General features: G+C 42.8%; 4 protein-coding genes across 6 annotated transcripts in view; all 4 read left to right on the forward strand.

Annotated features, from left to right (window-relative positions):
• Positions 1–20,831, forward strand: part of hoxc8a (homeobox C8a) — a 46,010-nt gene that overhangs the window by 18,552 nt on the left and 6,627 nt on the right. Inside the window, exon 3 of one of the 3 annotated variants that reach the window (XM_057040734.1) lies at positions 14,402–14,453. The exons of 1 other annotated variant lie outside the window; for it this stretch is intronic. The gene's annotated coding sequence lies outside the window, so the exon portion shown is untranslated. Of the gene's footprint in view, positions 1–14,401; positions 14,507–20,831 lie in introns of all 3 variants that reach the window. One more of the 3 variants, XM_057040733.1, reaches the window with a different exon arrangement.
• Positions 1,712–8,277, forward strand: hoxc6a (homeobox C6a). The gene is made up of 2 exons (XM_057040740.1): positions 1,712–6,823; positions 7,252–8,277. The coding sequence occupies exons 1-2, from the start codon at positions 6,427–6,429 to the stop codon at positions 7,563–7,565; spliced, it is 711 nt and encodes a 236-aa protein (XP_056896720.1). The 5' UTR covers positions 1,712–6,426; the 3' UTR covers positions 7,566–8,277.
• On the forward strand, positions 9,038–11,556 carry hoxc5a (homeobox C5a). The gene is made up of 2 exons (XM_057040742.1): positions 9,038–9,678; positions 10,669–11,556. The coding sequence occupies exons 1-2, from the start codon at positions 9,270–9,272 to the stop codon at positions 10,875–10,877; spliced, it is 618 nt and encodes a 205-aa protein (XP_056896722.1). The 5' UTR covers positions 9,038–9,269; the 3' UTR covers positions 10,878–11,556.
• Positions 14,538–20,681, forward strand: hoxc4a (homeobox C4a). The gene is made up of 2 exons (XM_057040738.1): positions 14,538–19,238; positions 19,751–20,681. The coding sequence occupies exons 1-2, from the start codon at positions 18,803–18,805 to the stop codon at positions 20,107–20,109; spliced, it is 795 nt and encodes a 264-aa protein (XP_056896718.1). The 5' UTR covers positions 14,538–18,802; the 3' UTR covers positions 20,110–20,681.

The raw sequence follows: 20,831 nt of genomic DNA on the forward strand, positions 1-20,831 counted from the left end.
GATGCTCGATCATTTCCATATCCTTTTCCTTCCACAGTTTTGTGTAAACGCGCGCAGTCTTCCTCCTGTGTATATTTCCTGGATCTCAGAAGTTTCTCGTAGTTCTCTTGCACCAGCACTGTATCTGTGCGTGCGTCTGTGTGTGTGCGCGCCTGCGTGTGTGTGTACGTACGTATTTTTACCACAAGGTTACTATTACCATTAAAGTTTAGAGTACCTGTTGTAAACTTTATTGGCGGTGTAAAGCCAGGGCTGCGCATCTTTTGTTCCTCTGTGCCGGCCTGCGCCGTGAACGCACCTCTCATCCAAACCTCTGAGACGATTTTAATTTATTAAGGGAATCTGTGTCACTGGTGAATCTACGGGTTGGAAGTCCCTGTAAAGAAAATGCATTATAAGATTTCAGCTATAACTCTCGATGTTGGACTTTGGAATTTATCACGCCATAATTATCTGGACTGTCAACAATACGACGAACCTTTTAACGTAAATTTCGATAGTTGTGCTGATAATGAAGTGAATTTCCTATATATAAGCAGCGAGCACGTTGTTCTCCGTTTTTCTGTGATGTCAGATTTATGTCCACGTTTTTAAATATTTTCCTTCATACCCACAGTGTGCTGAAAGTTTGACCCAGATTTATGTTGCAGGTTGATTTTTAAGAATTCATACCCTCATATATAGCTGCACGCTCAACCCGTTTTTTAAATTTATGTTTATGATCTTTTTAATAGTAAAGTTTCCTCAAATCTGTGAGTAAATTTGATTTTTTTTACAGGCATCTGAAGCCTTCAGGTGCTGAAAGCTGATTTGCGTATCCTGGAGCTCAATCTGATCTAAAAAAACAAACAAACAAAAGTAGACAGGATTCATATCAACCTAAAGATTAAACTTATTCTATTTTGTTTATGCCATTCTCCTCCTTCCCCTCCAGATCTGTCTCTCTCACTCACTTTTGGCTTTTTAGGCTCACAGCTGTCGAACTGTCTCTTTTTTCCTTCGCGTGCTGAGAAGGTTCACCCATAGGTGGAAAGAAAAAAAAATCTTCGTGGCGTTTCATATCATGTGGCCATTTTTAGTTTTTGTGCGCCCCAGAAAGGAAAAGGGAGAGAAAGGAAGGGAAAAGATGGGTGCAAACATTCCTGGTTGTTAAAGGGAGAAATTTACAGCTGAGTAATAAAAGTTTACGACTGGATCCTCTCCGCCATTGGCTGGAGCTGACCACGTGGCGCACGCTCTATGAACATGAACTTTATGCTGTTGTCTATTCCCTGGTCCTTCCCTTGTATCAGCAGCAGACTAAGCTATAGGGCGTTGAAACGTCTTTTTCTCCTTCTGCTCCTGCTCGATTAGAGCAAATCCTGCACGGTCTCTCAGCGCCGTTGGACGCGATGATGGCCGGATTCGCCACTTCCTGATGGAGGGATCTTCTGGACAGTCGCCGCCTATGGAAGCCGCTGCCTGCGTTTATCCCCGTCGGAAGCAATAAAGCTGGGAGAGGGGGTGTAAGGGGGGAGAAAAAGACTTTGTTTTAGCCACAAACACGCAGCCTCTGCGTCCATACACCTCCGTTGCGCCGAGGTGCGAGGACAGCCTGATGGCACAAGGGGAGATACGCGCCGTGTTGATATTTGGCTCTCGCCATCGTGACCCAGCAGCTGCAGCGCTACACCACCACAGAGAGCCTGCCTTGGTAAGCTTTCTGTTTCCTTTGGCGCCTTCTCTGTGCTTCTTAGAAGGCTAGCATTTTGGTGGTTGCTATGCTGAGATCAGTGCTGTAAGGACTGTTCTCGGGGTAGAGAGGGGTGATTTGACCTGACCTATAGCCTGGAGCCACATTCGTTACGCGGCCATCATTACTGCATTTGTGGTGTAGCAGCACCTGTGTGTTCACGGCATTTCCAGTCAGCACTAGCCGAGCATTTCGGGCCGCTCTGCCAATCGGTTGTAATAAATTTCCTACTGATAATAAAGTTTGTCATCAGTCATAGGCCCCTGTGACCAGGCAGTGACAAATTACAATCAGAGCTGCCTGATGTGTTCTAATTATTTCCCCTTTTAATAGTTATTGTGACTTGTATTTATTTGTGTGCCAGCAGCTTGGGGAACACGCATTCTCTCTCTACTTTTCTCTCCCTCCCTCTCTCTCTGACACGCACACACACACACACACACGCACAATATTTACAGTCACAGAAAACTGTCATTCCCTGCAGTGCCCCCTAGCGATCAGAGGCGTTGCTTGCGGAAGAGGGCGGGTGTTGTTTATGGCTGCTGGTTTTCGGCTGCGGTGTCAGCTGACCCAGTTGAGTTACTGCTGCCAGCCAGTAACCGCGCAGGCTGACACCGAGGAGCGTTTCTCTGTGGTGGTTATTGTTGTTGTTGCTGTAATTGTCACTCTGCGGTGGGAGATTTCCCTTAGCTTTCTTCTTATTAATAGTATTGTGTAATGACTGGCTGCTGTAACACAATTGCTGACGACATTGTGGAAAGCAACAATAGGTTTTTATTTCAAATGTGTTGGGAAAAACTCGTTACAGATGTTTTCATTTCCATAAAACCAGCAGCAATAAAAATAATCCTTGTCCGATTATAGCACAATATTGTGATCTCACACGCACACAGCTCACCTTCGAGAAGAACAAAAGAAGGCAATCTAAGATTTATAGGTAATCTATAATTAGGCTTTGAATAGGGAGAATATAGGGACATTAAATCTTCGATCACCTTTTTGTTGTACTGTAGCACAGACGGGTGGAATGTAGAAACATTTTTTTGCTTACACGTATTTTTTTTCCTTTTAAAGAAAATCAACGGGTGTTTATCTCCTCTATGATGAAACGTGCCTTTAATTGCAATTTCACCGTCCGGCATCGTTTGAGGGCTTACTTTTAACCACGTGATTGGCTTTGCCTTTATGAAAGATTGGTGTTGCAATGGAACGTGTCCTCATGCTGATCCAGTGCCTGCAGAGAGAGACCCAGAGAGAGGGAGTGAGAGAGAGCCAGAGACCATAACAAGTCATTTTGATTGTTGGTTAAATCTTGTTTTAAAATGCGAGGAGGAAACCGCAGTGTATTGTTTTGGCCTGCAGTGTTTTAAAGAGGCAGAGATAGCTCTGTATTAAGCTCCATGCAGTCATGAATCTGTCCGCATCACCACATTTAGAACCCCACTTACAAATCCCGGCAGGGCAAAAAAATTTTGCCCACTAATGGTCATAATTTATGACGTGTGGATCAACATGGGCTCATTGAGCAACAGCTTCCTGAGTGCTTAACGAGCATAAAGTCGGACACTTCCGGACATTAATTGGACCAGACTATGTTAAAGTGCTTATAGAGGGCTTTGCATTGTATATTTGAATTTTGCTTGAAGCGACGTTGGGTGGGGGGGGGGGGGAGTAAAAGGGTCTGACCAGACTTTTCCTCTTTGTTTTTAATTATGCCTTGTAATACCGAAATTCTACAGGTTCCTTACAAGTAATTCTGATGAATGTGGTGAGGGTGGACATTGACATGCATTTAATAAGCGCACAGAGGGGAAGTGGGAACAACATGGCTGGGCCCTGGGAGCTGAACGGGGGCCGATTTAAACGGGCCTGCTGCTCAAAAAAGTTTTTTATACATTAAAAAACAGCGAAACGATAGAAAGCCTATTATTGGACCCAGATGTAGGAAAAGACAGTAAAAATATTCAAGGATAACGTACAATTCCCATAATGACGTCCAAATAATGATAGCATTCAAATAAACTACCACAAGAAGGCAGCCGAAGTATTTATGAATTAATTAGTAATGGTAATTTTAAGCCCCCATCTTTGCTCCGTGGGAGTTGTTAAGAATTCATTATTTTTCTCCTGTGGTCCTTCGTCCAATACTGTTTATGAATTCCTTTGCACACCAAACGGCTTCGGTCCTCTCAGCATCAAAAGCTCCGCGCGTGATTTGCGTTTTTTTTTCTGGCCGCAATAAAACACTAAAACTCGAGGGAAACAATGACCTTTCTAATTCTGCACACTGGCTCAACCACGGCTGCATTCCTGCCCCTCCAGTCTAATCTGGTTTTAGTGTTCAACCTTTATTTACAGCCTAAACTTTTGGACCCGTGTTTCTTACAGGGAAGGCGACAAACAACAGTTTAGGAAAATCTTCCTAACTAAATTAATATTGTCGAAACACTAAAATACAAAAAGGCACTGTAGCAGTTATTTTAAAAAAGCTATTGAATTAAGTTTCAATTATTGAAAATGTAATGCTACATCCTATAATTGGTAAATGACGCAACTATCTTTATCTTGTATACAACCTCACATTGAGACTACAATTAAATGTGGATTATTCTTTCCTTTGATTTAAACTTAAATCCATGCTGCGGTCAATGACATGAAAGATCAATTATTTTAGTTCGCTAAAAGTCAATTGGTTGGAGTTTTAATAATGAATCTTTAGTATAAATGTACACTTGTGTTTTCCGGACCGTCGTTATTGGATTCGCTTCTTATTGATTTTAGCTGCAAAGTCAAATCTTGGGACTGAATAAGGGGCTGTTCCAGCCGCCAACGCTCGTCTGTTATTTGCACCGAATATGTGCCATGTCACATGTGGCCACGAATAAGGTGAAGGGGGACTTTTATTGCACCGGATACTTCCTTCTCTTTGTTCTTGTCTCTTTTATGGGTCTATTCAGGATCCCAAAGAAGAGACCAAACAGTGTTCCACGTTTCGTTCAGGAAATCTCTGTAGTGGAACAATATTGGCTCCGGCCATTGGCAGCTGCATTTGAGGACATTTTCAATAACTTTGGTTATTTTATGGACAGCTGTCCAGTTAGTGGGAGCGAGGACAATGCATTTAAAAATGCTGTGTGTGTGTGTGCGTTTTCACCAATTCTTCAGTTCAAAAATATTTTTTTTCTTGAAAACAGAAATGGGGGCTTTTGTGGGAATGCGCCCTCGTTCGTGGCATAGATTCTTTTGCATTTTCGAATTACAGAAAAGATTACTGATGGGGAACTTTACGCAGGGAGATGAATGACAAATAAAACAGACAGGCGCTCCGGTTTGGCTTTATTTTCACAGAGCATCTGCTAACCCATCATTTACAGTTCAGATAATTATTGGTTCCCCGTGTGTGTGTGTGTGTGTGTGTGTGTGTGTGTGCGTGCGCGCGCGCGCGTGTCAGAGGAATGTCGAAGAGTGATCAGGACGCTTGAAAATGAAGCAGTTTTTTGGTTGTTTCTGTAATTTAGCCCAAAAGTTTGTGCGTTGAAAGCATGTCGGTCTGCTGTGAGTGGAAGGAAGAATGTACCTGAGCGTGAACATCGAGCACAGTTGGCCTGTGAAGAATTTGGACTGTCAGTCGCATAACTGGATCTGGAGTGACAGAAAGGCACCCCCCAGACGCTGGAGCCTCGCGTGTTCGTGTTCAGGCAGCCTTCTGCCTGTCGCCGTCACATGCTCGGCGGTGCCTTCATTTCTGAATGTGCGAGATTGCTGCTCGTGTTACGGGAGTTTTTGTTGTGCTGCAGAGATAGTTGTTGGTGAGCTGGGGAACGTCACTTGCTTTATTGCCCTCACAGAAGAGACACCATAAACGCATTCTTACCACTTACACCCTCCCCCAGTTCTCTTCTAAAGCACAGAAATTACTCACGAGCCACACAATTTATACTCCACGGTAATATGGATGGAATAAACAATATATGCAAGCATCATTTTAGCCTTTAGAGAGGCGACGCGCCCTATGAGATGCCCACATGCTTGGAGTGGCAACGAGAAATTTGGAAATAGACACGTGAGGAGAGAAAAGGGAAAAGATGGAAACACTGAGCCCAATGGGCGTTAATCGCATAATAATAACGTAATTAGTGTTTCATTTAATTACATTTCCATTCGTTAAGACACCTTGAGGAAAGCGCTCTTCCACCTTTAATGCCCCCCTGTGCTGAATGACATTGTTCACATTCTGCATCACATTCCTCCGTAAATACCACATTCGCCGGTGCTTTAGTCGCAAAACGTCTCATGCAGCCAAGCTGTGCGCCACTCCAACTCTGCGCCGTGTTTATCGGCATTTAGCTGTAATGTTCAAGCTCCAAGCTAAAAGCTACAGTTCCCTCTCAACTCCTGCCTCTCAATTGGCGGAGAGTAGTCAGCTGACACTGTCATATTGTCTCTCACCGAGCCAAGCCTCAGCTATAACACTCGGGTTTGTGCGTTTTAACCGGAGATTGGAAATTAATAATATTGAATCCTCAAAGTAGCCCACGTTCCGGTAGAGACAGAAAGTCGTGGAAAAAAAGAAGACGCTGGAGAAAGGTGTGGTTAGTTGACACAAACGGGAAGAAGATTTACTCCTGCGAGCGAGGTTGTAAAGAGACCGATAAAGAAGTGGGGAGAGTTGGAGAGAGGGTTAAAAGCAAGATATGAATTCTTATTTTGCAAACCCGTCGCTCTCCTGCCATTTATCCGGTGGTCAAGACGTCCTGCCTAACGTGCCCCTCAACTCTACCACCTATGACACAGTCAGACATTTTTCGTCGTATGGAGCTGCTGTGACCCAGAATCGGATATATGCGCCCTTCTACTCTCCGCAAGACAATGTGGTTTTTGGGTCCGGCAGAGCGCAGTACGACTATGGATCAAACGTGTTTCTTCAAGACAAGGACGTGCTTCCGAGTTGCAGACAGACAAACATGGGACTCAGTACGCAGAGCCACATTGCTCAAGAGTACAGTTTGGATCAAGGCAGGACGGGAACGCAGGAGCAGAAAAGCAACATCCCGATCTACCCGTGGATGCAGCGGATGAACTCACACAGCGGTGAGTTTTACTACGACAAATAAATTAAGGAAATGGGCCAGTTTTACGATATGTCTTACCAAGAGAGTAAGTTACTTTTTACGACCCCATAAAACATTACTGTATCCCCTCGACCTGTAGATGGGCCTTTGCATGTGCAAATAAACAGCTTTCATTTTTACGATTGATAATCAGCAGCGTGAGGGAGCCAGGAGCGCATTTACTGTCGCGATTTTATTAGCTGAGATTACAGAGGAATATATGGTGTTTGGGATATGATTACAGATTAAAGTGTTTAGTTTTTTCTCCGTAGATCTGGCTCCCAATTATGTTGATAAGTTAATCTCTCCAGTTTAGCAGCGATACCACAGCACACAAAGCCATGTCATAAACTGTGATTGCGCCCAGCAAATGATTTCACTCAGCGTCTCCACTTTGTATCTGACCAGGAGTCGGCTACGGGACGGACAGGCGCAGAGGACGTCAGATATACTCTCGTTATCAAACGCTCGAGCTCGAGAAGGAGTTTCACTTCAACCGCTACCTGACCAGGCGCAGACGCATCGAAATCGCCAACGCGCTGTGTCTGACGGAGCGCCAGATCAAAATCTGGTTCCAGAACCGACGCATGAAATGGAAGAAAGAGAGCAACCTGACCTCCACGGTGACTGGCAGCGAACAGACAGGAGGCTCCCAGGAGGAGCGAGAGGATCGCGGTGGCGCAACGGAAGAAGGGAAGGATGAGGATAAAAAGAAAGAATAGGCGAAATAAAGAACACCTGAGGATCTTCGAGTCTCAACATAACTACCTAAAAAAAATTACATAGACTTGAGAGCGACTTTACTGCATGATGGCTACCCCGCAGCTTTGTCACTTATATTCCACGTTAACCACAGGAGCGTTCCAAAATATTTCAGCAGCCAAATATGGCCACCGTGACATTTGAAGTTGTTTTTTGTGCAATGTCACACACGTATTGTGAGAATAGAAGTATTATTTTTTTATTTTATTTTCCATGTCAGTAAAAATGTATCCAGTCTCCCCAACACCCCACCACTCACTGTGAACTCTTTGATCAGTGTTTGACTTTAACTCAATGTTTCCACATGTACATTCCACGGAAGGAAAAGACCAGACGGACACCGGAGAAAAATCTACTACTTGAACTGTCTGCATTGAATGTGTCGAGGTGAAAGTTGCACGGACACGCAGTCCAAACAAATGAACGGCTGTAAATAATCAAAGGAGCAGCGTATTTGTATTATATTAATGCTTTGAGGACTTCATGTGCATTTACCCGCTGATAGCCGCTGCACACACAGACTGCGCTGAGCCCTCTTTTTTTTTAAACCTTAGACTTTCCTTGTGAGGTATACATTTGTACACTAGTAATTCTTGGCATTTATTTTCAACTTACGACTACATGTTTTGTCCCAATTGTGTATCATGAAATAAAGTATTTGTTAAACTTTCAGCCTCGTCTTGCGCCTTTGTCATGAAAGCTCCCTCTCCAGCTCAAAAAGAAAAGAAAATAAAGAATGGGAAGCTTTAAAATATTAAAGTATATGCATTAATACCAGAGTGGGATTGGGGCTTATTTTGGAGGGGTCTTTATCATGATCTTTGTAACCATCAAATAGCTTCCAACGTGCTACACGAGACCAAAACCAATGACGTGATCTTACGTACTTTTTGCGTCTAAACTATACATTTTTAATGAACACTGGGAGTGCAACAGTCTCCAATATGAAGTTTAAATATGAAAATCCCGTAAATCTATAGACATTATAACTTGCAGCGACAGTTTAAAGTCAAAGTGCGTAAATTGCTTCCAACAATGTGGCCATTAAAAAAGCGAATATCGTATTATTATTATTATTATTATTATTATATTATTATTATTATTATTATTATTATTATTATTATTATTATTATTATTATTAGCCATGTTGTGTGACTGACGGCGCGTCATGGCCGGACTGTGGCCGCTACTGACCGCTCTCTCCCATACCAGACACCAGGTGACGCTCTTGTCTTACTGTCTTGCCCCTTTTTTTTGCGCTAAAGCTCCTCGCCTGGTCTTCACCAACCATGCAGCTCAAAGTTTACCGGACACGTTTCTCCTATTCATCAATATCCCCATTCAGTATCAAAGCCAATTTATGACTGGCCAACATGCGCACGTGATCCCATACAAATACCCCATATTTGGGCAGCGCCCATCGGATCAAGAATTAAAAAAAAGACAGCAAAGCCAACTCCACCTATAAATCCTGGATTATTTTATAGCACAGGCAACCTTGAATTTCCGAAAAGCGACCGCAAAGAAAAGCAATGATCAACAAAAACAAGGAAACAGTAGGCAACCCGCCGCCCTCTGTAGTTTGAGAAAAAACACGTAAAAGTATTATCTCTTATGTTGACTGCTCGAATCCCAGGGAGGCAAGCGCGACAACTTCTGACATTATGTTTAGTTTCGATCTGTCTGAGCGCAGGTCCGGCCGTTATGAAGGTGTTAACGGGATATTCACTTGTCCAGTTCCCACGACCTCCACTAAACGGGAGGAGATGAAAACTAGCCTGCGTGGCAGCGCGGAGACTCTTCTCCCGTCAGGACCACAGATCACCATGGTCTCCAGCAGCACGACCGTGGACGCAAGCGGGCTGAGCTACGGCGGCAACACACTGCTGGGACTAGGCGCAGACAGAGACCCGGAGAGGAGCGCAAAACTCGGCGGCAACAAGAGCCAGGAGAGCGAGAGAAGTGCGGAAAACGCGCAAACCGTCAAGCGAAACCCTCAAGTGACCGAGCGTCCGGACAGTGAGCAGCAGCCGCAGATTTATCCATGGATGACAAAGCTGCACATGAACCACGGTAAAGTTTGGCTATATTTGCTAAAGTGAGGCTAAGATGCTTTCCCTTATGGACTCTTTAGGCAGCGACGCCGCTTTCGGGCGTTCCACTTTCCCTCTTGAGTTTTATAGGCCAAACGCAGGAAATAATAAAAACTCGCGGTCATAAATTTTATGACAAAGGCATCCATTGCTCGTAAACCTGCTCTGTTACGACGAAGAGGTGATCTGTGGGGTGATTTATGGCGGTATAATTGGATTAAAGGACAAAATTGTGATAAAACTATGAAATAATATTTACAAATTCGGCTTCTACCTTTAGTGTATTGCTTCGCTTATTGACTTAGCCAAGCTACATGTTTTGCATTATCAGTTTGTATGCGTGGGAGTAGCTTTAGCCTTAAAATGAACTCTGGGAACGACTAATGCCCTGACCCAATGGTGAACTTTTCACCTCAAAATTTTTTGAATAGACGTGCCTCTTCTGCACACCCTGCACCCTCGTCCGGGCTGCGCACATATAGAGTATTTACAAAAGCAGCCATTTCGGATTTAGTGTGAAACATTCCGTTGCCCGCTGGGGATTTATTCATGTTTCCCAAATACCAAATACTTTGCTTAGGGCGCATGTGCCTTGTAAACTAGATTATATCTGGAGGGGAGGAAAGAAAATCAAATTTAACCTTTCACTTTCTATTTTCTTTCCTCTTTTTATTCCCGTAGAAGTTTTGAATTACCGTAAGACGGTTGCTCATGTCGGTTTTGCCTCAGGCTTTCATATTTACATTTTAAAAGATAGCATTTGGTGTACTTTGAAAGCTTATCCTTAATAGGCCGTTTTAGGACAGTTGAGTGTTGACTGTAAAATGAATTCTGATCATTAAAATGAAGGTGTAAAAGATTTTTGCCTACAGTTTTTATTTTCTTTTATTAAAACCTATATTTTCTTGAATGCAGATGACTAATATAGCCTTTTCGTTTATAATAATACAATATTTTAATACCACTTCAGAATCGGAGGGTAAACGTTCCAGGACCAGTTACACCCGCTACCAGACTCTGGAGCTGGAGAAAGAATTTCACTTCAACCGGTACCTGAGCCGCCGCAGGCGCATCGAGATCGCGCACAACCTGTGTCTAAACGAGAGGCAGATCAAAATCTGGTTTCAGAACAGAAGAATGAAATGGAAGAAAGACTCAAAGATCAAAGTGAAGGAGTAGGACGTGTGCACCAGGGAACGAGGAAGCATGCCTAGCATTTCACAGGCCAGCAGTGCGCATTGCTGGTGAGCCGCCTGACCTCCGGATGAACCGCCAGGCAGCAGTGACATCATGACATCGCTCTGTGCGCTTCATCACCAATTATGTGTCACTCGCTGCAGTTTGGGACCTAATGTATTGAATATCACTCACTTTGATCTATTGGTTTACATTTCTAAATTAATTTGCCGCTGTGCGATGATAACCTTACTTTGCGGAGCAGAGAGGACGCGAGGTTCAGGGGAGACGGGGTCCTTCACGCTGCAAGGCTTTTTGCTCTGCAGGGCACTGAAAGCATAGCCGCACAAAGCACTTCTGGACTATGTTTTAAACACGAGTACACGCCGTTTCATACTCCTCTATAACTGTGATCATACATTTATTGCTGATTCACAAATATGTCTTATCGTCACTTTTTTTTATAAACAAAACATTAATATGTTGGTGTGTAAAATAGTCAGAACGTGGTCGGCCGTGTTATATGTTTAGTGAACTAATTTTCTGTGCTTGTAGTCCACCCATGCTGTCCTGGTGAACCTTCCTGACTGTATGTGTATTGTCTTGCGCAATTAACCCATTTCCACGTTACGGAAATGGCTTGATTGTTAATCTGAAACAATAAAGTCGCAGTCTCGAGTGATCAGTGTTATTTTTCCTGGTGTAAGACGTTGTTACTTGTCTACCGATTAGCACTGATGATGGACAAACGCGTCCTGAAGTTTAAGACCCTCATAAAACTTCATTGCCCCATTTCCACTGGCGGACTCCAGTTTCCTGTTTGGTCAGGGAAGGAAGAGACCCTGTGACAACAATCACCCACCAAAACAAAGCCACTGGTTTCCTCTCGCCGTCACTGCGGAGGCCATATGGCAGATCTGGTTTTCCACCATTGTATTTAAAACAAACTATCAATTGGACTAAAAAGCAGGCAGTTTAGCGGGATTGCTGCGGTCAGCAGAAGCGTCCATGCCAACAGTGCAGTAGAAAATGAGACAAACTGTCCCAAACGTAATAAAAAAAATAGTTAAAATTAACTCACCTCTCAACATAAAAGAGTCAACTTCCCTATGAGAAGCGGTCAGCGCAGCGTCCACTGTCTCTGCTGCGGCCTAATCTTTACGTGGACAATGTATTGAATCCCTTTTTGTAGGCCTATGTCTTTCTTTTAGGGTATTTTAAAGTTTACAAGGTTACATATGCCAATTGCCCCAAGCAGGGCCTGTGAATGGTGCATGGGAAGCACGTGGTGCCATTTAAGTGGGTTTTATGGCCTGGAAGAGCTGACAAACCTTCGATATATACACATCATATATAATCTTAACTGTCCGGAATCGCAGCTGCTGGCTGCTCCTTATCTGGGGAAGAAAGGGCTTTGTGGCACTGAGGATGCACAACCTTCCTCCGGACTGCGGAGCTGCAGCGGAGCACCGGGAGCTCTAGTAAGTTGATTTTGAAGTTTGTATTTACACGTCTTTGAGGGAGACTTTTTTTTTTTTTTTTTTTTTACTATAGCAGCACTACATTTGCAAACGGGTTGATTTATGAATTAATTGCGTTAACGAGCAGCGAATTATTAATTTTGTACAACCATATAATTGTTGATATTCTGTAAATTGGATGACATTGAGATTAATATGATAGCATAAAAAAGACGGACGCGTGTTGCGTCGATGTTGCTTTCTTGCATCGTTTGTATAATATGCAAATCATTATTGTGTCATTTTCGGTTTAAAAATTAAAGATATCTTCAGTGAAGTGACTGGAGTGGAGTAGCTACTCGTTCAACAGTTTATTCCTGTCTCAGAATAGAAAAAAAATAAGAAAGAAAATGACTGAGACGAATGAAAAGTTGTTTAGAAGCAGCAATAGCCTTAATACATAAATTGATTAATTAAAAAACTGCCGTTCACTATACGCCCACATTACTCTCCTCCGCATCTTTCTCCTCCTTCCTTCCATCTTTTTTCCTGCGCATTAGATTCTTAACCCATATAAAATAATGTTGTTACCGCTGTACTCGATTTTTCTCTTCATTCAAGTAAAACCTTTGTTGTATTTTCATGGACAATTTCGTAAATATCAGTTGGAGACAACAGTTTTGTGAAAGCTAAACAACAAAGCGTCTTGTTTGTGACTGTTTTTTCTCGATACTCCTTCTGAGTTGTTGCAGCGGCCTATTATTGAACGACTGAATTGATCAGTATGGAGATTGATGAGGTGGTTTGATCTGATAAGCTCGATAATTTTCTCTTTTTCTCTGGTGCACGCATTTAATTCTTCATATATAAACGAGTTTTGCGGCCCAATGGAATCACTGTCCCTGTTTGTGTGCGTGAACGAGATATGTGGTTTTGGAGGACGTGAACTGAGGTCAGAGCTGCAGCGGGACTGTGCTGTGACCGAGGGGACGTTTTACTGGGAAACACGCAGTTTTGCCTCTGTGCTTTGTGCTAAAAAAAATAGAATCTGTCTTTCTCCTGTGTACAATGGTCTTGATACACACGTCCGATAGGGGGCACTGTGTAACACGGTGATGGTTTACTTTATTCAAATCTTAATTTATTTTGTGCACTTTTTTCAGATATTTTCTTGTCTTTACATTCTAAGCTGTGTCAATAATCATCCTGAAAGAATGCAATATGTGCCGTTACTGTAAAAAAAGAACAACTTAACATCAGAAGTGACACTTGTTCAGAATCTAGCTTCTGAATGATCAGTATGCTGATAGATTTTAAAAGGAAGTTTGGATCAAAGATACTCTGGTTGGAACCACTTTCGCTGAGGTAAAGGTAGACAGTCCAAATGTCCCTTTCACTGCTGGCTCTGAGTTGCTATAATTCCTTTTGGTTCCCTCCAGGACTGACACTATCATCATTCAGTCCGCAGGGGTCATTTCCGGGTGAGCCTGGACTTCCGTCAGACTCAACCCAAATAAGAAGACAGAAGTCTCTTTAAAACCGAGTTTAAATTTATTCTCAATGTCATCAAGTGATTACTCATATTTCAGGTTCCCTGAAATCCAGGGAATTCTATTCATGGAATGTTTGCCCAAGGAAACACTCAGAATGATGTTTTTCCCCTGACTGAAAACGACCCGTCCTGATTATTTGTCCTCGGAGTCACATCTCTAAAAGATATGTCAAATGTCAAAACTTTTCTAGGACACACTCCTTTCAATTAAGATAACATATCAGAGGCACAGAGATCAGTAACATGAAACAGCGGCACAAAATGAACTTTAGCTGGGATTCAACCATTAACCAAAGAAACGGGAAATATGCTTTCACATATATATATAAAACAATATTTGTTTTAATCTAATTTAATCTCTTGCTCATATTTCCTCGGACTTATTTAACATTTGTTTTTTGTTTGGAATAATTAGTGTTAAACTGTGTGAAGTGATTACACTGAAATAAACACCAACCAAAATACTGCACGTTATTTAATTTTTTTTTTTTTTTTCTGTTTTCTTTTTCTTCCAGGTCGATCTTCTGGTGAGAATGCATGGAAACATGGGGGCTTCTCTACCCCCCAGTAAGTGTTCTCCATCGTCCTACCTGGCTTGAATGGAGAGATGTGACACTTCAGTGAGTTTGCTGTTTTAGCCGGAAGCAAAAAGCTCGTTCATCTGACCATAGGGCCACTGAAGCCTGGACCCGGAATCAATTAAATAACTTCCACTTTTAAAGAAAATGAACATCATCATTTTAGTTCATTTATATCGTTATCAAAATATTTTGCAGGCTTAAACCACATTAATGTGTGAGTGGTGCTACTCATATGTCTGAGCTGCTTAACCTCACCATCGTTAACACCAACCTGGTCTTTGTGCGGCAGCAGGTTTGCTAAAACCGACTCATCCCTTGCTGCTGCTTCAGGCTATTCATTCCCAAATAGTCTCCAGTCTGTCGACACTTCATTAATGTGTTTTTTTTTCTTTATTTTTTTTTTAGAAATTTCAACCGGACGATATCCACCTTAACTTTATTACACCTGGGGAGATTAAACGTGAAACGGCTATTAGGTTAACGCTTTGATTAAACGTGCGCCGCAGCAGTTTCCAGCGGGGAGCAGAAGTTATTGCTCCACTGTCTGCATCTGGGCCATGAGCTACTGTTTTGTGTCCACCTAATTAAAAACGGCCACGGACGGACCGACGGGCACCCGCATAGTTCTGCGCAGATTTACTCTGTTTACACCCCAATGCGTGAACAGGCACGTACAGCTGTTGCAGAGAAGGGGTGGGGGGGGAAGGGTTAAACAATATCTCAAATGAACAAATGAAACATCAAATTAGTCCACCTAAGGGCCTCATTTTTTGTACTTCTACATTATAACTAGTTATTGAACTAGGTGCACGATCTGAAAGCCATTTGTGTGGAGAAGGAATCCATTGCTGCCTCTCCATCAATAATCCTTGGCAGTGAACTATTGGAACCAGTCAAACGCGAGGGGTGAAACGCGGGTCAGCCTGTCTAACTAATATTAAAATGCGTCCTCCAGCGCGCACAGAGAGAGGGGAGTGTTTAAAGCTGCGAGCAACCTACGCACGCAGGTTCGGTGCACAAAACAGCGTGTGTAAAAGAACATATGCAAAAACATCGTGTTATTTATACAAACGTGACTCTGCTTATTGTATCATTTCATTTGACGCCAAGGATGCAGTGAGAAATGCGACTAAGATTTTATTTTATTTTATTTTGCCAGCATTTGGTGTTTCTTGTGCACATCTGCAGAGTAATCAATTCCATTGATTCAGAATCTGAGCGTGTTTGGTGTTTTTAATAACCCCCGGAACAGGTCACACGTTTGATACGGCATTTTTCATCCCAGGCTTTTCTCATTAGCTTCCAGAGTGGCAGGAAGAAAGGTTACCGGGCGGTCAGTATGGTAATAGCAGGCAGGAGAAATGGCTGGGAACAAAAGAAACTTATTTTTCATCAGCGCTGTCATGCCGTCCCTTTGTATCCTCCGTGTTTGTGACTGAATATTCATACAGAAGCTGCCCCCAAAATGAGCATGTGTGTGTGTGTGAGTGTGCAAGGAATGATATTGAAATTTCTCTCAAGTGAACATATGTTACTCACAGCACAGCGAAAGTGTGTGTGTTTTTAAAGCAATCGGACAGATTTATTTTTTGTACGTATTGGTTCCGACGCTAGACTCAGAGGTTTCTAACCTAAAACACGTTAGTTGTCTATATGTACCCTGTAGAACCGAATTTGTGTGAGTTCCAGACAGTCGCAAGTACGTCTCTACAGGAATACATGGGCAACTGCAAAACCACAGCAGCCACTGGAGGTTCCTGCTCCTGCTTCTCTGCACGCTTTTCCTCCTTTTTCACTCTGAGCATCTGTGGTTTACACGCAGTCCACATCCCGGCGCTGTAGCAACAATAACGCTGTCACAAATTGTATTCATGGTCCAGACAGCCGGGGCTTGTGGAGGTAGGCCTCCAAGAGCAGAGCCATGTGTGCAGTGCGTGGCTACTACTGTTTCAGACCCTATAAAACACGTTAGGAACCAGGGGTCGTTTGAGAGTGACTGATTTACAGCTTTTATTGCTCTATAAAACGCCTCTAACATCCTTGCTTGTGGTTATTGAAATGTCGTGCGAGTTCTGCACAAACAGGCCAGTAAGCAAAATCATTTCATGTCATTTAAAAAAATACCTCGTGCAATTATTGTTGCGAGAATTGTTACACCTTCCAATCTGGTGACCTTGTTTGACTTCTAATTCCAAATCTTTCCCCAAATGGAATTAAAGAGGTTTCTTTTTGTGTGTGAAGCTTTACTGTAGAATTTTATGCACATGAGATTTTGGCGGTTGCGAACCTGCAGCTGTCCTCACCTCAAACGGAGAAGGGATTTTAAGCTGGATGTGGAGAAGCTGCGAACACATTAGCACCCACCCCCGCAGCCCTGTCTTTCTCCCTGAACCAGAGCTGAGTGAGGGAGAGGAACTGGAAGCAAACAACACATGACAAGTTTATACAGCCAGACAGGATCAGTTTACAGTGAGACAGCAGAGCTCCAGGAATGTGGCAGATGGTCACCGCTGCAGCCACGTTCAGAGGCAGAAATATTGTGATCTTTGACCATTGTTTTGGCTTCAGTGCGCACTGTCGACGCTAAATGCCATAAATATCCATTTCTTTTCAGTTTAATCTCAGTCACTTTTTGCATTTGTCATTCACCTTTGGCCCCTTTGAAAACAAATTTACTGGTGGTCGCGGGCTGGAGAGGTCTGCAAGATAAACATTATGACAGTGACACAAATAGAAAAACAGTGTTATCATACATGAAAATCATCCCGCTCTGTAGTCTAATACAAAAGAGAGCAGCTGCTCCTGGCTGGGACCACATGCAGCCCAGCAGCCTGCACTCCTCTGCAGTAGAAACAGCAGATTGTCACGTTCCAGTTTGTGGCATCGTCATATTTTCATCCACTTTTCTATCACCGCACACCAGCTTAAACAGTGACATCATGCCGCCGGTGCTGTGCCTTCACGTCAACGACATACTTGTTAGTCTGTGATTCCTTTTGGTCTTTTAACTGTTGACATTCCAATGAACCTTTTTTTAAAAACAAATAAAATGGCAGACATTTTGCTGGTGAAACTGAGGTAATGATCGGTGTTAACAGTGATCCTGATCGGTTATTTCCCATTCAGGTGCTGCTCCTTTGCATATCGGCTGCCTGCTTAGGCCCTTCTGCACTAAATGGAATGGAACCTTAGTTAATTTCATTAATTAAAACCCTGTTAAGCTCCTCTTTCCAAGAGGTCTTCTTTAGAAGGTTTATAGGAAAGTGCTCTTGTTCCCTGATTTGTTTGTCTGTTTTATCTACTTTTAATATACTTATACTGGTTATCATACAATTTTATTCATGTTACAATTCAGCGATTTTAATTTTTTTTTCTTCATCTGTTCTTATACCTGCCCAAGTGTCCATTTAAAAGTATCAACAATGGTATTGTTACAGATTAAACACATGAAGGCATTTTGTGTGGTATTTTCAAATCTGTTCCTTCTGTTCCTTTTCTTTGCAAAATAACATTAAAGCTTCAGGAAGGACAGAAAAATATTTTTACTGGATTTTGGCATTAAAAACATTTGAATGTACGTCTTACAAGAAATAAAAAGGATGGACACTGGATGTGACAAATACGTCCAGTCACTAAATGAATGCGTTTCCATACTGCTCCTGTCCTGCTTTTTCTCCAATAATATCAAAGATCAGGCCAATTCTAAAACATCCCCTCCAGATCACCTCCGCACTCTGATCAGCTCTGACATTTAGGCTGAATGTAAGCATATTTAGCATTAAACTACCACAGAAGTAGCTTTTTAAAAATACGTCAGAAAGTGATTCGGGTGTAATTTTGTGTTGTAATGACTTTAGAGCTGCTGTGCTGTGCTTTCATTAATTAGCAGATAACCTTTATGAAAGGCAAACAGGCTAAAAAATGACTGCTTTTCTATTGTTGTGCCTTATCCTTTGTGAATCGCCTTTTGTCCCTTTGAATAATTGGAAGCAGAGGACTTGCCTGTTTTATTTTTTTTACTTGGTCAGCAATACCTACTAGTTTTGTCCTCAAGATCAATTGCTTTGGTAACGCAACCAGAGAGGATGAGAGAGGAGAGAGAAGGGTAGAGAGAGGATGCGAGATACAGGGGGAGAGAGAGATTTGTGCCCACAATGGCGACTGTAGGTATGCTAAATACCTCTGGTTCCTTATCCGGGAACTACCTCTAAGCCCGCCATTGGCCCATTGTGTCACGTGGTAAAAGTAACTTTACAGGGCTGCTCGCAAGTAGGAGGGCTTTATGGAGCAGAAAAACGACAAAGCTAGAAAAATTATTTTCCACTCCAGAAATTAATGATCATGAGCTCGTATTTGATGGAGTCTAACTACATTGATCCGAAATTTCCTCCATGCGAGGAATATTCGCAAAACAACTACATCCCCGAGCATAGTCCAGAATATTACAGCCGCGCAAGGGACACTGGCTACCAGCATCACCACCAGGAGTTATATCCTCCGCGGGCGAGCTACCAAGAGCGCCAGTATAACTGTGCAAGCATCCCTGAACCTGACACGCCAAGGGGACATGGAATACCCCAATCTGCGCACCTGCTGACAGGGAAAGGGCAGCCTGCTTCATGTGAAACCCCACAGTTGTCCATGTCCCCCGCCACCCCACCGGCAGCAGCCTCCGCCTGCAACCAAGCTACCCCGGAGCATCCAAACAGCACAGCCTCCTCCAAGCAGCCGGTGGTGTACCCGTGGATGAAGAAAATTCACGTCAGCACTGGTAGGCAACTTGCGTGTTTGTGTTCCCCCTGCACTCCTCATGCTCCTCTCTCCCTTTTTCCCTCCCTTTATCAGTCCCTCTGACTCCCATCTCGTTTCCAGCCCCTGCTCCGATAGCAGGGAAGCCTTTGAAATGGCACAATTGAGGCGGATTTACGACTCGGCATTGGTAATTACACCCACCATAAATTTTATAGCCGAGGTATACTCAGGGCAGCCGTATCACCATGTGGCTTCTGCTGTTATGTATTGCGCGATGGAGAGAGAGGAGAGAGAAATGAATAAGAAAAAAATTGAGCTTTGTAATCTGCATTAATAATTTAGCTCATAGTTGAATGTGAGTGTCCTCTCATTACGCGGGGAAGTTTTTAACTTCCCATTTAAAATTCTCAAACAGCTAAACATTCATATCCAATAAATCTTTCCAGCCATATCTCAGTTGAGGCCATTCTTGTTTACCCCTCCTTTCCTCCCTTCTCTGTCTGCCTTTCTCTCCACTTATCCTTTTTCTAGTGAACTCTGCGTACAATGGGACGGAACCCAAGCGGTCTAGGACAGCATACACCCGGCAGCAAGTCTTAGAATTGGAGAAGGAATTCCACTATAACCGCTATTTAACTCGGCGGAGGCGCATCGAGATCGCCCACGCCCTGGTTCTCTCCGAGCGACAGATAAAAATCTGGTTTCAAAACCGCAGGATGAAATGGAAAAAGGATCACAGGCTCCCGAACACCAAAGTGAGATCGTCTTCCTCCTCCGGGTCCAACACAAGCTCAGCAGCCGGCGCTGTCGCCGCTGCCTCGGCCACTAACACTGGGGCCCCCGACGAACTCACTGGAGCACAGCATGCCGAGGATATTACCAGGTTATAAAAGCAAGATCCACGGTTGGGAGTAGAAACGAACTGGTTATTTATAGAACAATTATATATTTTGTTTTCCGTAGCTAACGTGTGCGGTTTCCTTCGAGTCCAAAGTTATATAAAATGCATGTTATATAGCATGGATTACTGCGAATACCGGTGAATTATTTCTACGTGACACAGGGTTTAATTTATTTGAAGGTCAGTTCAATTTTTTTTTATTAAAACATGTTTTGAATGAAGGAGGGAAAAAAGAAGTAAAAAAAAACAGACGTTTTATCAAAATGTTATGTGGGCTGTTCTTTTGCCCTGCTGCCCAACATGAAATGCACAATCTATTTATTTCAAACAACACTGGAAGGAATTCAATATAATAATAGTTATTTTTGGTATTTAAAAAAAAAGCTGGAACACAACGTTGGTCTTGAACATAAATGTTTTTTTGGGACATTGTGTGAATTACCTCGTATATTTCAGAGACGGGATTTCTCATCTTCAATTTAGTTCTGTGGTGTTGATGTTGTGTTTAGACCGTTTAAAAGCAGATTATTGTAAAAATGCAATAAACAAGAGTGTAGTGTACTTGTGCTAAACATATTGGTCAATAAAACAGTGCGTGTCTACTAGTTTTATACACGTTTGATCGAACTTCATTTGAGGCAAAAAAAAACAAAAACCCAAAAAACAGCGGAAACAAGATGGAATCCCAGAGTCCCTAATTTCCTTTTGTTT

The sequence above is a fragment of the Takifugu flavidus genome, chromosome 8, assembly GCF_003711565.1.
Source record: "Takifugu flavidus isolate HTHZ2018 chromosome 8, ASM371156v2, whole genome shotgun sequence".
In the NCBI taxonomy this organism is placed as follows: domain Eukaryota; kingdom Metazoa; phylum Chordata; class Actinopteri; order Tetraodontiformes; family Tetraodontidae; genus Takifugu; species Takifugu flavidus.

Coding starts and splice junctions, on each gene's coding strand:
- hoxc6a (XM_057040740.1), top strand. CDS start 6,427: ATGAATTCTTATTTTGCAAACCCGTCGCTCTCCTGCCATTTATCCGGT. Junction 6,824..7,251: donor GCGGATGAACTCACACAGCG/GTGAGTTTTACT, acceptor GTATCTGACCAG/GAGTCGGCTACGGGACGGAC.
- hoxc5a (XM_057040742.1), top strand. CDS start 9,270: ATGTTTAGTTTCGATCTGTCTGAGCGCAGGTCCGGCCGTTATGAAGGT. Junction 9,679..10,668: donor AAAGCTGCACATGAACCACG/GTAAAGTTTGGC, acceptor ATACCACTTCAG/AATCGGAGGGTAAACGTTCC.
- hoxc4a (XM_057040738.1), top strand. CDS start 18,803: ATGATCATGAGCTCGTATTTGATGGAGTCTAACTACATTGATCCGAAA. Junction 19,239..19,750: donor GAAAATTCACGTCAGCACTG/GTAGGCAACTTG, acceptor TCCTTTTTCTAG/TGAACTCTGCGTACAATGGG.